Source organism: Lucilia cuprina, chromosome 3 (genome assembly GCF_022045245.1).
Source record: "Lucilia cuprina isolate Lc7/37 chromosome 3, ASM2204524v1, whole genome shotgun sequence".
In the NCBI taxonomy this organism is placed as follows: Eukaryota; Metazoa; Arthropoda; class Insecta; order Diptera; family Calliphoridae; genus Lucilia; species Lucilia cuprina.
The window spans coordinates 59,812,688-59,827,458 of NC_060951.1; the positions used below are offsets into that span (position 1 = coordinate 59,812,688).

The window sequence follows — 14,771 nt, forward strand, 5'->3', positions numbered from 1 at the left end:
TTTTTTGTATATACACATACAATCACAAAAACAAAACGTAATAAAGTATTTCTTATATTTGATACTAATAAAAATTCGTTTTTCTTTTTTCTCTTCTATGAAATCAAATGTTTCGATTATAAAAAGATTTTGTTTAAATTTGAATTAACGGAACTTGTATTTGACAAGCTGGCAGTGCCATTTTTAAATTTTCCAATGGCAATGTTGGTTTTTATAGCGATTTTAGCGCCATCTTTTGTTTGACATTTATGATTTTGCAAAACCATAGATGGCGCTGGTGAAACATGGCTACCAATTTTTTAAAATATAACAAAAAATAAGAGATTTTTCAAACATTTTCGATTCCATTTAGCCAAAATTAAAAAAAAAACACGTGAAAAACTTATTTAAAATTTTAATTTAATATCATTTAAATTTTATTCACATTGCACCTAAGAAAACATTAACACAAAACATAAACATTATCACACAGTTTAAACTTTATGAGGTAGCTTTAGATTTACTCCTAAATGGTCTTATAAATTTAACACAATTCTTTAGCTTATTAAATTCTGGTGGTAAAAAACAATTAAGAAATATATTCGTTATAAATCCCGTAACACCCCAGATACGTTTATCATCGACGACAAATGCAGCCGATGAATAACCCGTCTTGAATTGAGTATAACGCAAAGTTTGAGGACTAGCTAATATTTTAATAGGTATCGCGAAAGCTTCCTCTACTTCATCATAATTTAATTTGAGTTCACTTTCTCTGAAATTTCTTATTACGCCCACAACTGGCATAATAGCAGCCGTATGAGGAGGTGTTATTAAATTACCTGTACCCCAGATTTCTACACGACTCGGTAGTATACCGATTTCCTCTTCGGTTTCCCTTAAAGCACATTGCACAAAATCTTCATTGTCTTCCTTGATGCCTCCCGGAAAGGATATTTGTCTCATATGTCTACTGAGCAAGTGGGAACGTCTTGTATATAAAAGTGATACAGTTTGACTGTAAATTAAAAGTAAATGACTACGGCCTTAGACTTTGTTCCCAGATGTTAAAAATTACACTTACGTTTCTTCGTCCGTACACAAAGCTATTAATACAGCTGCAAATTTAGTTTCACTCTTAGCTCCACGTAGCTTTATTCCCACTGGCGGTGCCTTACCCATTTTCTCTAAACATCTTTGACGATTTTCTTCAGACAATAACAAATTTTCTTTTATTTCATAATCAGTTTTTAGATTGTCACTTATTCTAGAAGACGAGTAGTTGAGATATGTTCCTTTAAAAACTTGTGTTCTAAGTAGGGGTGCAACAAGTGTTGCACGACATCTTCCTAATAAGGATGTCATTGTCTAGTTTATGCGTTAACTTGGGATTAAGTGAATCGTTATACGAATAGAAATAGGTAAATTTTCTATTATCAGCAGCTGTTCAATAACTAGCACTAGGTTATGTTAGCTTGTGGTAAATATATTAATCAACAAGCATTTTGTTTTTGTAAAAGTTGTTAGTTCTGTCTAACGTAATTGTTTTGGCAAGTTTTAGCATTTTTACCATGATAAAAATATTTGTATCATGTTTTGACTACAATAAACACAAATAGATTTGTTTCATTATAAACAAAAGTCAGCTGTTCAATTGATAACACCATTCGAGCATGCTGTCAAGGTGAGTTACTTTTTATTCGTGATGCCAGATATTAAAAAAGTGTGTTTAAGAGTTTTATAAAAAAAGTACACACTAATATCATTTTACCCACATATGTACCGATTAAAACATTTCAAAAGGATGAAATTAAAGTTAAAAAAACACATTATTCTATTAATACTTCCTTAAGACTAGAATATATATTATGTATACACATATTGTGGAAATAATTCGGTATGCTAAAAAACTTTTCGAATATAAGTAATTTAAATTTCATATTGGGTTTTTAATATATTCCTATAATTCTGAATATTGAAAAATAATAAAAAAGTATAAAAAAGATAAAATTTCGTTTGTAGTTCCGAGACCAAACTACTTAATTTCAGCTCGGTCTTCATAGTATTTAAGAAATGCTTTTTTTTATCATTTAATTAAATGGTGTGTAAAACTAGAGATTAAATATGTAATTAAATTAATTCTATATAGAATTTCTTCTTTCTAAGATCTGACAACTCCCAAAAAAAAACGCTCACACAAAAAAAGTACTTTTTTCACCTCAACAAAGTTACCGTTAAATTATGTTAAAATATTTCCCGTTATAATGCCAACACTAACCGGATAAGAGATGCCAGACTTCACGTATCAAAATAGACACAAAAATAACAAATGATAGTTTCATAAAAAAGGACACTAATTGGAAAAAGTTTTGTAAAAAGCCAAATAACATTTTGGAATACTATTAAAATACAAATTTTAATCAAATTATTTGAACATTTTCAAAAATTGGCTAAATGTTGCCATCAAATGTGCTTGTGGGAGTGTATTTTGCAGTCACCTGGTTATGTACATGCTTCGAAATGACCAATTCTAGGACATCAACAATGTGGAAATTAAATAAGCAGACAGGGAAAATTCAAACACTCGATGAGGAGGGAGAACAAGTAAAGAATTATGCATCATTAGACGAAGATATGCTGTACAATTTTAATGCCATGGCAGATGTTTATTCAAGGGATGAAACGTTTTTTACGCTAGTGTCTTCCACGCGCATAGACAACCAGAATGGCTGGTTACGTCAGTCCGCGGAAAGCACCTTGGAATCATTGTTAGAAGCAAGAAAACTAAAGACTGAAAACATTTTAAAAGCTACAAATAAAAAATCACACACATTTGCAGCACTCCCTCCTCTAAATATGGAAAATAATGTTGCTCTACATAATAATACTCAGAACGTGGTGGTGGATACTTTGGATTGTGGCCAACCAATTAACTATACTAATTATGATTACATTATAAATTTAGGGGCTCATTATAAACATAAACAAACACCAGCTATGCCTGAACCGGATGTAAGTTTGTTTTCATATTTAGAAAATCTAAAAAAACATTTGTATATATTCTTTGCAGGTGATATATTTCTTCTTGCCATCTCATGACCAGGAAGACTATAAGAATTTTAATATCGTAGCCTTAGAGAAACGTTTGAAACGCTTTAAGAGACAAAATCCTATTTCCGCCGAACTTTACCATCACATAGGAAACTACTGGCGTATTATTGGCGATCCGGTGCAGGCTATTAAATGTTTTCGTCGTTCATTAGATATATCACCGGCTGCATCGGAGGTTATGTATGATTTAGCTAAGGTTCTTTATAATTTACAATATCTAGATGATGCCATACATATGGCACGCAGGTGAGACAAATCTTATTAAATGGTACTTTCCTTATGCACACAGTTATATGCATGTATAATTTGCTTCACAGATCAATTGAATTTCAAGCACCACCTTATACAGCGTGGCGTCAATATTTGTTGTTGGGTGATATTATGAAAACCTATGGAGATTTGCGTATTTCTATTCATTATTATCGTTTGGCTTTAGAACTGAATCCAACACAGGAACTCATTTTAAGATCTTTAAATGAAGCTGAACAACGACCAACGGCAACTTTGCATGCCTATACCATAGTTATTATAGTGATTTTGGTAAGTTTACAAAATTAGTAAAATTTAAATAGATTGGAAGGCTCCACTTATAAAAGGTACTTTTACCGCTGTTAAGCAATATTATAGACAGATTAGTGGCCTCCGGTAGGTTAGTGGTTCTAGTCTGGTAGACCGGAGGTGGTGTGTTCGATTCCCACCTGAGGCACCTGTTAAAGAGTGCACAACAGGCCCGATAGAGGCCTAGGTGTATTTCTTTGGATTTGATGTATGTAAATATGTACATCCTCCTTTCAAACTAACTAAATACAGAGAGATTATCAAGTAATGCTATAACATGACTTTGGAACACATTACTCTGATTTGTGGTATAATATTTAATCGACCCAGGCGATTTGAAAGAGTTTTTCGGAATTAAAAACATTATATATTAGTTTAATGATTAAAGTTTTTTGAGAAACTTTCAAGCGCTTTTTTTGATTATTTTTAGGCTATTATGGTATTAATAGTTATTTTAACTTCAATGATAACCGAAGTTCGGGCTGATCATCATTATACAAATGGACAATGTACTAGTAATTCTGAAGCTTATGATGTTAAACCACAACGTCATTTTAATCGTGCCATGGCTATGCGTTCTTTGAAGGGATTATCAAGTGCACGCTCTATGCGTCAACGTAAATATTAAGCAGAGTTTTGAGTAAACAAACATATATATTTGGTATTTTAAATATTTATGCTTATTTATATAAAATTTTTTTCTTATTATTTCATTTTAATTTATATTGACTGTGATAGCTTTTAAATTAGTCACATTTTTTCGATTACCATTTAAAATATGTACTAAATATATGCCGATACTTAAAAAATTATTAAACCAAAGAGAACAAATTAAAAGTATGTATAAGATTTTAAAATCTATAAGTTTTTCGACAACTTTTGAAAAAAAAAACTTTCATATTTCACCATTAAAATAATTATGTATATTATTATTTCATATTAATATTATGATTTTATTATTCACTTAAGAAGAGAACAAATAAAATTGCGCACAAAATTAAGAGCTAATAAAATAATATTGAAAAATAGTTCGCAAAGAAAAGCCAGTTGTTGTTTTCAATTTTTTTTTTTTCATCATAATTATTATTTATTAAAATAATGCTTTAGAAAAATAATAAGAAAAGCACACGAGCAGGATCATATTCAATTTGTTTATTCTTTAGGCTGAATTATGGATATTTAAACGGAAAATATCATGGGCACAGAAAAATGTTCCACCCAATGGTCTCAAAACGAAAATTTGAGAGAATGCATGTGGAGGATCTTCATCACACTGTAAGAAAATGAAGTTATATAGATAGAAAATTTATAAAAAAAAACAGTGCTTTTAATTGTAATTAAGGCGAAAGTTGGTGAGTATAAATTGTATGCAATGAGGATAGTGACAAATTTGATATGTTCACAAAAAGACCCAAGAATATTAATGAATTACAATTATAACGAAATTTTGAAGGATATTTTAATTTTTATTTTATTTAAAAGGTCTAAAAAATGAACTATCAAGTGTAATTGAAAATATTCTCACAAAGTAATAAGAAATTTTTAAAAACACTAAATGATGTTCTTGAACCATGCTAATCTTTTTAAGATATCACAGCATTTCCCACTTAGTTACTTTAGTTTTTAATTATAAAGTCATAATATCTCTTTTAATATTGTTATATTTGCCTTAGGACAATAAAACTGTTGCACGAAAAATTCTTACTTGTTTAACCGACAAATACAAATTTCGTGTATTTTTAGAATTTTTTGTTGAAATACTCAATGTTAATTCAATCCTTAATTCAATAATAATGACATATGAGATATGGAATGATAGATATGTCTTAAAACTAAATGCTATCATGTTTAATATTGACTTAGCTTACCTGTAAACGTCCAAGAACATTAATAAGAACTCCGCCATCATACATGGGCTGAGAATCTACGGCAGTTATGACGCGAGAAATTTTTTGAAATGTAAGGCTCTATAAAGTAAACAAATAAATATATTTCAGTATCCCAACAAAGTGTATATAATGAAGATTTTAATACATACATTTAATTTTTCCATAATTTTTGGTGCTCCCTGAATTTGTAAGCCCTCAAAGGACATGAAGGAATCTGTGGTCTAGAATAATAAAAATTAAGTTTTATAATAAATTTATATGTCATATAATCAGATATCTATCTATCTATATATCTATCAATCTATCTATCTATCTATCTATCTATCTATCTATCTATCTATCTATCTATCTATCTATCTATCTATCTATCTATCTATCTATCTATCTATCTATCTATCTATATATCTATCTATATATCTATCTATCTATCTATCTATCTATCTATCTATCTATCTATCTATATATCGATCTATATATCTATCTATCGATCTATATATCTATCTATCTGTCTATCTGTCTATCTATCTATCTATCTATCTATCTATCTATCTATCTATCTATCTATCTATCTATCTATCTATCTATAATTTAATTCAGTTAAATTTTTTACTAAACTGTCGCTAAAGTATACAAGCCACACCCATTAATAAGTTCTATATACTCGCTCTACGAATTCTTTAGAACTATTCTGAGAGTTCCCACCAACATAACATAGAAATTGCGTAAAAACATTTTAAATAAACATTTAGCACTGAAAAATTTCGTAAACAAAAAAATTCTAAGGGCTAACTTACCCCAGCATTAGGGGGAGGATGTCATAGGAACGTGAAACATATATTATTATATATCATACAAATTACCCACAAACAATTGGTATATTAAATTTTATATGTGTGGCCCATAGAAACATAATAAATTTTCAAAGCAAACAACTACAAAACTAACCCAACTTAAGCAGGAACCTTAAAAATGCTATAAGAACTCCTGCGTACACATTGCAGGAAGTTAATTTTAGAGATTTTCAAAAATTGCGTGGATATATTAGATATTATTGAACATGTATTTGTAGAAAACTTTGTTTAAAAACTTTTTCTAATTGCTCCCATGGCAATTTATGATCTCATTGAATTGATATTTCTCATAAATTGAACATTCTAGAATTGGCACTTGCATACTTTCTTAAGACAGCTTCTTGTCTAATTAATTAACTAAATATTAAAGTTTACTTTCAATTCCACAATGAATATTGTATAGATATATTGCCCTTTTAAGGCATGATTTTTTTGTATTTTTTACTCACGCTATAGAAGTTAACCACATTTGCTCGTTGCAGCGGATCATCGAATAAAGCGTAGTACTGTTGGACAAATCCTTTGCCAATATCTTCGTATTGTGGATTCAATGCCATTATATTTGTTTATTAGCTTATATTTAGGATGATGAAGAAAAGGTGAAATCGAATTCCAATATTTCTTTTCCTTTTTTTTTTTTGTAGCACAAAAAAGTGAGTAGTCAAATTCCGACAGTTGCAGGCACACACACGCACTCGTCCCCCGGCGAGCTGTTGTATGATTTTTCTTCTTTTTTTATTTTTTGCGAATAAGTTTATTGTTATTAGTGTGGCCATACTGATATAAGCTTTTTGGGGATTGTGTTTTTAAGTAGAGACAAAAATATTTAAAATACTCAATTACTGCTCCTTAAAACAAGTTCAAAATGTAACAGATCTATTTTTATACATATTATTTTCATAATAAAACATTTTTAACGTTAAACAGCTAACTTTTATTATTAAAACGCGTTATTGGACATTTTTGGCGATTAGAGCTTTGCCAATTGGAATTCGTAAAACTATATTAGCAAAAATATGGTACTCTTATAGAGCTACCATATTTTTATGTTAACCGCCAAATGTGTTTCTATGTAAACACGACCACAATTATTTGTTAAAAAGTTAAAATGTATTTTGGTTAAAGAATTTAATTTTAATATGCCAATTGTGATATTTATATATATTAAATTCAAATGAATAAAAAACTAACTATAATATTTACTACTTCTGTTTTTTTAATTAAAAACTCTGCATTATCTAAAACCTATTACAAAGTTGGTAACTTTTCTTTAACAGTGCTGCTAATTCAAGTTTAACAAAAAATGTTCCTTGTTCCTTACATTTGAAATCAATAGTATGCTAAATCGTAGATCGTTATTTTATTAGTATTTATCGAATTTGTTTTGATAATACATATTTATGAATTTGTTTTGATTATAAAGTATTTATACACTTTTGCTGTTCAAGTGACGATATACAAAATTTACTGCGATTTAATAAATTTGTAAAAATATATTTTAAAAATTGCAACATTTTTTTAATTCGCTAAATTAGCATCATTGCGTATAAGCAACAGCAACAAAACAAACTTGAAGTACAACAACGTCGTCGCGACGACGATAACCAAAAAATTGCCAATACATACAACAGGCTGGCAGGAAATGTTTAAGGGTATTAAACGCATGGTGTGCTGGTGAATCATTTGCTGAATAAAATCAACTCAAGGCAAGATAAAAGTTTGCATCACTCCATCAATTAAAACAGACTGATTTGACAAGATGAATCAACTGCAACCGCAGCTGCCGAAAGGTTTTACATTGCTCGAGAATCAAGTGGCCGGTCACACTTTCTCGCCCGACACTCAAGCCTTGGGTATGCTGAAAGATGCCTCAGTTGGCTGTGTCTTAAAGCCGATGGGTAAACCGCAGTGCGGTGAGAGGGAATTAAGTTTCTACGAAAGTATCACAAATGCCAGTGACCCCGTATTGGTGAAAGCTCGTGATTTGGTGCCAAAGTTTTATAACAAACTAAAACTGCAGGTAAATTGCAAAGAGCATACATTTTTAAAATTGGAAGATCTCTCGCATGGCATGCTTAAACCCTGCATAATGGATATTAAGATAGGCAAACGCACTTGGGATCCATTGGCCTCTCCTCAAAAGCGTCAAGTGGAAGAGCAAAAATATTTGCATAGCAAACAAGTCTTGGGTTTATGTTTGCCCGGATTCCAGGTATACAAAAACGGGGTCTTAAAAAAATATGGTAAAGACTATGGCAAGCAGCTGGACACCACTGGTCTAAGAGACACAATACGCAATTTCTTAAATGCCGAACACAAAGTGTGTCAACCTTTGGTACAAGAGGTATTACGGCAACTTTACCTTATACATGAATGGTTTAAACAACAGACTGTCCTGCACTTTTATGCCAGTTCCTTATTGATTGTTTACGACTGTGAGGCCTTAGATTTAGTACAATATGCACAACAAAATGGCTCTTTGCTAACAAATGGCGATATTGACGCACAACTAAAAAGTTCCCATCACATAAACTCCAACCCACCAACAGACGAGAAATGCCTTCAACAACATTTTACACATAGTAATCAAACGACAATTTTGCAAAATTTCGTTAAAGTGCGTATGATTGATTTTGCCCATGTCTTTCCAGCAGAAGATGGCCAACTGGATAGTAATTACTTATTTGGTTTGGAAAATCTTATAAAGATTATTGAAGAATTTAATATTTAAAGTAGTTCGTAATTATAAATGTTATACTAATGTGGGCTTTGTGGCCCTTAAGTTCCCACTTGTTAAACAAATTAAGCAACAAACCAATCAATATTGTTAGAATTGAATTCATTTGATTGTTGTCGCGTTGTACCATTCCTTTTCATCCAGCTCATTACTTCATTATAATTATTATCATTAATTAATTAGTATTGTAGTCTTACTTTTATGTACATGTATGTATGGTATTTATTATGTAATTAGTTTGTAAACATTTTATTATTAATTAAATAATAACAAAGCGAAAACGATAAACGTTAATGTAGATTAAAAACCCGAGTATGTATTTTTTTAATTGTTGATCAGCCACCGCCATACCATCGTAAGATCCAATGGTTCGTTCAACCCTTTAAAATATGATGTCCAATTTATCAAAAAAAAAAAAAAAAAACACAAATAAAATATAATTGTGAATGGTAAATTTAAAATCCAATTTGTTTATTTTATTATAGAATCCATAATAAAAGTTTATACGAATTTAATTTTTTAATTAAAAATATCTTTTTTTTTTTTGGTTTTTCAAAAAAAAAATAATAAATTTCCTCCATTTTTGGTGTTTTTTATATTGTAATATTGAAAAGTTTTTATTACATGTTTTCTTTATTAAGATCTTATGAATGGTTTTAAACATTAGTATAATGTAAAATTTTAAATACGGCAATTATGCTGCTGTAAATGTATTATTAGCTCTTTCTTTAAAGTGTGTAGTCAAGTTCATAACGTTCATATTGATTTTTCGGATCATTTGTTATGCGGGGATAACCAGCTATTAAAGCATCTTGACCACCAATGTAGAGAGAATTATAAATCTTCCAGTAGACATCACGTACTTTACGAGCAGGATGGAATAATCCCTGTAAGGTGTATTGTAAAATTTTGATAGGGCCCAAAGAAACACGCAGACCTTCAACAGCATCCATAAAAGCTTGCACCAAATGAGGGGACGTTTCGAAAATATTGGGCCACACATAATTCAGCAAATGTACGAGAGCATCTTCGCAACCAAAACCATAAACACCCAAAGACATGTGTTTGATCGCAGCACAGGCTGTTTGACGATGTACCAAATCGCGGTCCATAAGAGCATCTTCCAGAAGAGGACATACAGCATATATATAATCTTTACCCATTTCGCCAATGTATTCAAAAAGAAAGGAAAGGGATTTGAGCACACCGTTCTGGACATTCAATTCTGGGACACGATATTCATTCATAAGAGCTGGCAATACGGTAAAAGGACGACAAGTTTCGGCCACAATGGCTATAGCAACGGTGGTACAAACACGATTTTGACGCTCCTGTACTTTAAGATTATTGAGCAAAGTAGCGAGCACATCGTGGGGACCAATAGCCTTGGCTATATAACCAAATGTGTTAACAGTGGCACGACGGATTGCCTTTTTATGCGCTTTTAACAACTCTAAAAGTTCAAAACAAATACGCATCCATTCTCTGGCTGATACATACTCAGGACCTCTATCTGCAATACGGCCCACTAGATCAATACAATTTTCTTGCACTTTTTCATGACGATTCTTCAAAATCGGTGTCAAACGTGGCAGAAGATCTTTGATGGGCGGTGTCATTTTGGTCATACCAATGACATTAACAATTGCCTTAAGGGCTCCCAGAATACTACCCAAAACTTCAGGATATTCTTCGCCCAGATATTCATAGAGCACGACACCCAAATGACCCATAAGTTTTTCCTCTTGACAAGTCTTCATTACAATGGCAATGCGAGAAATTAAATCTGCTGCCTGCTGTCTGACTTTAGCTGATTTGTTATTTAAACGCCAAAGTATGGTGCCGCATATTTGTGGCAAATATGGTTTCACTCGCTTTCCCAATTGATTGACTATAGTACCGAAACCGTTTAACATTACCACATCCTCAGTAGTTTGTTCTTGGAAAGCATAGAGTATACCATCAATAAGTTGCTCCTCAAGACGAGAATCTATATCTGCTGCACCCAAATTACCCATGATTTTTTCTATGGTCTCCATGACCATTTTGCGGTACTGTTCGTTTTCATCTTTGAGATCGTCCACAATGCGATTGATAATTTCTGAGGCTCCCACTTTGTTGGCTATTTCAACTGTAGTATCCACCAACTGACGATAATTACGGCGATCTAATGCCATACGATGATTCCAGAAGAATTTAAAGAAATGAGGCAAAATTTCCTCTTTAATATATTGGGCTTCAACACCATCGGTGGCACAACATTGTTTCACTACTTTCAACACAATTTTCTTCATTTCCTCATCAGGAGACTGGAACTCACGAATCAAAATAAGCATTACTTCACGTGTATAGTAGTTGGCATATTCAGCGTCCATAAGGGGAATCAAATAACCAATAGCCTTTAAAAAGGCAGCTAAACCTTTGCCACGATGTGTGCGAATACCTTTCCACAAGGGTTTTAGTACTGAATCGAATGACTCAATACCATAAGGAGTAGCGGCTTCAGCCAAAGCAGCTATAGCTAAAGCAGTAATGGTACGAACTTTTTGCTGTTCGTCTACTAGACCATGTTCAATAATTTCTACTAGAGCTTTAAGGTGAGGCAAAATAGCACAACCCATTAGAATGGCGATTTGTTGTACAATTTTGATACCGGTGTGACGAGCCTGCCAAGATTTCTTCGATTTACACACAGCTTTTAAGAAAGGCAATAAAGAGGGAATACCCAAAGCAGAGGCGACAACAGCAAATGCACGAGCGGTAGTGTTACGTACGTATTCATCAATGTTATCGATATCAGGACGCATAGTAGAGATCATAGTTGCTAAACCAGCTGCCTTGGCAAGATTTGATATAATCTCACGACCTTCAACACGGGCATAGTAATCTTCATCGATGAGCAACGGTTCAATAACTACAAGAATCTTGTGAACGTAAGGTCTTACCAAATCATCCAATTTATACAAAACACGATCGATAACTTTAACTAAAAGATGTCTCTCTTGATCTTCTAATGTGGGAGACATAAGTAGTGGTAAGATTTGATTGAACAAAGGACCAGCACCAAATTCTCTGGACTTATCGGTAATTTGTCTTAAGGCTGATTTACGCATTGGAGGAGAACCATTCTTGATGGTTAGCAAGAGTTTCATTATTTTACGCTCTTTCATTTCCTCTGGGGACAAAGAATCTTCATCAACATCTACTAGCAATTTATCAAAGTACTGTGCATCTTCTGGTTTCATAAATGGTAAATTTTGTCCTTTTGGTTGATTGTCCATAAACTTGGCATTTTTATCCTCAACTTGAATAAAGAAGCCAGCAGGTGTACCTGCGATGGGGGTAGGAGTAGCCATCAATTTACGACCTGGCGTACGTAGCGGCACATAACCAGCTGGTGGTGGTAAAATCTTATAGCCGGGAGGGAACATTTGATCAAGTTCCTCATCGGTGAAGGGACGATTTCTTTCATCAATTTCTTTTTCCCAACGATAGGCCTGTAGTTGTTCAGGTGTCATTGCAGCTAAGGCACCAGGAGTTGGTGTAGCCATGGCCATTGCCTTTACACCAATGGGTGTAGAACCTCCAGGTGTTAACATAGGAGTTACATGTCCAGGAGTAGCGTGTGGGGTCATACTTGGTGTCATGCTAGGTGTCATGGCCGAAGGTGTAGCATTAGAGGGTGTTTCATCCCAACGAGATCTTCTTTTTGAAGCTCCTGGTGTCGACTCAGCTACTACATTGTCACTAGTTCCTCTGTCCGGCTTTGGTGTCTCGGCCCAACCACTGTGTCCGGGAGTCTCTCTTTCGGTTTTGGGTGTTTCATCCCAACGATTACGTCTAACCGACTTTTCATGTCCAGGCGTTTCATGGCCCGGTGTCATTGCATGAGCCGGTGTAGCATCCCAAATTCTAGTAGTTACGCCTGGAGTAGCTCCAGGAGTTTCTGCCCCCGTTTTATGTGCCGGAGTTTCATCCCAACGATGATCTGCGGGAGTTTTCTGCAAAACAACTGAATATTTAATATTTTATCATAAACATATAAAGGCATTTTACTTACCTCCTCCCATGTGGGAGTGGCGGCACTACTTGGAGTGGCTGCTACTTTTGCGGGTACAAAACTGTCACTTACAGTTTGATCCCATCTGCCACGTTTACGGCCACCTTCTTTTGGTGGATCTGGTACAGTTTTCAATAAGGTACCATCCTTAGATTTCTCAATAATTTTACGCCTTAGCTCACTTTCTTCTCCCTTTAACATTTGTTCCCTCATAATGTCCGTGTATGTACGGGAACCGACATCCGGTGTTTTGCCACCCTCAGCAAAGGGATCCGCACGTTCAGGTGAAATAATAACACGGCGACGTTTTTGTTTATATTCATCCTCACGATCGGCTATAGTCGGACGTCTACGGTCAGCAAGAGGATCAACATCTTCCTTACCCTGAAATTTTAAAATTTTCTCCTTTATTGTATAATTATTTCTCACATAATAACTCACCTGAGTAACTTCATTCAAAACTGATTTCGGTGCAGTGTATGTTGTGCGCTTTTGTGTTACTGGTATACCCTCATCTTCATCCTCGTCAGCTTCTTCATTGGCCGCAATTGAAGTGTGATAACCTTCATAGCGACTTTTACTTTTTGCACCTTCATCATAAAAATCAGTATCATAAAAGTTGCCACTATCCAATAGTCCCACACCTTCACTTGCACTCTTTTGTACTTCCTTCTTTTTCGATTGTATATCGGCAATTTGAGCCTCAATATCTAAAGAAAAAAATGTAATTTTAGTTAGAAAAGTTATAATTTTGTAATAAATTTATAATATTAGTTTCTGCAGTATTAACACAAACTTCATCTTGGAAAGAATTTTACTTACCCTCATGCGTACGAGGAATATTTTCCATTTTTATTGTTAAAACGTTTTACAAGACAAAATATTTAGGACCGACTGAAAAAAAACAAAATTATTAGTTGGAGTGATGCCAGATGGTAAAATGTTTTGATTTTAAATGTACGTTTTATGTTACGATTTTAAACGTTTTTAAAATTGCATTCGATATAAATATATAATATAAATAATAAATAGTTTTATTAGTTATCAATTAATTTATTTAGTTATCAATTATTTATTATTTTGTAATAAATTCTAAATTGATTTAAACAATTCACTGCCTGGCCGAAGATTGTGCCGTCTTTTGACATTTACTAAGTACCGTGTGATAAAACTGTGTAAATTAGCTGAAAACTGTATTACCAAACAGTGTTGTTAATGGTGGCGATTTGTTTTATTTTTTTGAAAACTTCTCGCTCTCTTTTGGTTTAAAAGTTAAATGCCTTTTCTTTGTAATAATATGGAAGAAATCACAAAAAGATTATATTTTTGTCTAAGAATACAGTACCCCGTTTCAGTATTTGTCACATCGAGAAAATTTTTTGGAATATTTATTATCATCTTGTATAAAACACAATGAATTTAAATATTTCTTGCTAAATTTTAAAGTGTATAATTAAAAAATAAACTTAATAACCCTGTTAAAAACTGGAGAACTATTATATATTAATTTTTTTCGATTATATACCTATCATAAATTTGCAATTAGCGCCACTATAGTATAGTTAACTTACTTGAAATCGCTAGAC

The 14,771-nt window shown here is 32.8% G+C and overlaps 5 protein-coding genes across 5 annotated transcripts; 2 read left to right on the forward strand and 3 right to left on the reverse strand.

The window, feature by feature from the left end:
• Window positions 1-382: 382 nt before the first annotated feature.
• Window positions 383-1,587, reverse strand: LOC111680525 (mitochondrial coenzyme A diphosphatase NUDT8). The gene is made up of 2 exons (XM_023442183.2): window positions 1,064-1,587; window positions 383-997 (listed from the first exon to the last, which is right to left on the reverse strand). The coding sequence occupies exons 1-2, from the start codon at window positions 1,342-1,344 to the stop codon at window positions 481-483; spliced, it is 798 nt and encodes a 265-aa protein (XP_023297951.2). The 5' UTR covers window positions 1,345-1,587; the 3' UTR covers window positions 383-480.
• Window positions 1,588-2,275: 688 nt separating this feature from the next.
• Window positions 2,276-4,690, forward strand: LOC111680518. The gene is made up of 4 exons (XM_023442178.2): window positions 2,276-2,991; window positions 3,050-3,336; window positions 3,408-3,630; window positions 4,079-4,690. Exons 1-4 carry the CDS (start codon window positions 2,434-2,436, stop codon window positions 4,274-4,276), a joined length of 1,266 nt encoding a protein of 421 aa, XP_023297946.2. The 5' UTR covers window positions 2,276-2,433; the 3' UTR covers window positions 4,277-4,690.
• An 18-nt stretch (window positions 4,691-4,708) lies between these two features.
• Window positions 4,709-7,106, reverse strand: LOC111680511 (probable nuclear transport factor 2). The gene is made up of 4 exons (XM_023442170.2): window positions 6,838-7,106; window positions 5,687-5,758; window positions 5,517-5,615; window positions 4,709-4,921 (listed from the first exon to the last, which is right to left on the reverse strand). Exons 1-4 carry the CDS (start codon window positions 6,943-6,945, stop codon window positions 4,808-4,810), a joined length of 393 nt encoding a protein of 130 aa, XP_023297938.1. The 5' UTR covers window positions 6,946-7,106; the 3' UTR covers window positions 4,709-4,807.
• Window positions 7,107-7,928: 822 nt separating this feature from the next.
• Window positions 7,929-9,432, forward strand: LOC111680509 (inositol polyphosphate multikinase). The gene has a single exon (XM_023442168.2). The coding sequence runs from the start codon at window positions 8,148-8,150 to the stop codon at window positions 9,117-9,119; it is 972 nt and encodes a 323-aa protein (XP_023297936.2). The 5' UTR covers window positions 7,929-8,147; the 3' UTR covers window positions 9,120-9,432.
• A 320-nt stretch (window positions 9,433-9,752) lies between these two features.
• LOC111680531 (splicing factor 3B subunit 1) lies at window positions 9,753-14,085 on the reverse strand. Its single transcript, XM_023442190.2, has 4 exons — window positions 14,008-14,085; window positions 13,627-13,895; window positions 13,186-13,569; window positions 9,753-13,126 (listed from the first exon to the last, which is right to left on the reverse strand). Exons 1-4 carry the CDS (start codon window positions 14,033-14,035, stop codon window positions 9,854-9,856), a joined length of 3,954 nt encoding a protein of 1,317 aa, XP_023297958.1. The 5' UTR covers window positions 14,036-14,085; the 3' UTR covers window positions 9,753-9,853.
• Window positions 14,086-14,771: the final 686 nt, after the last annotated feature.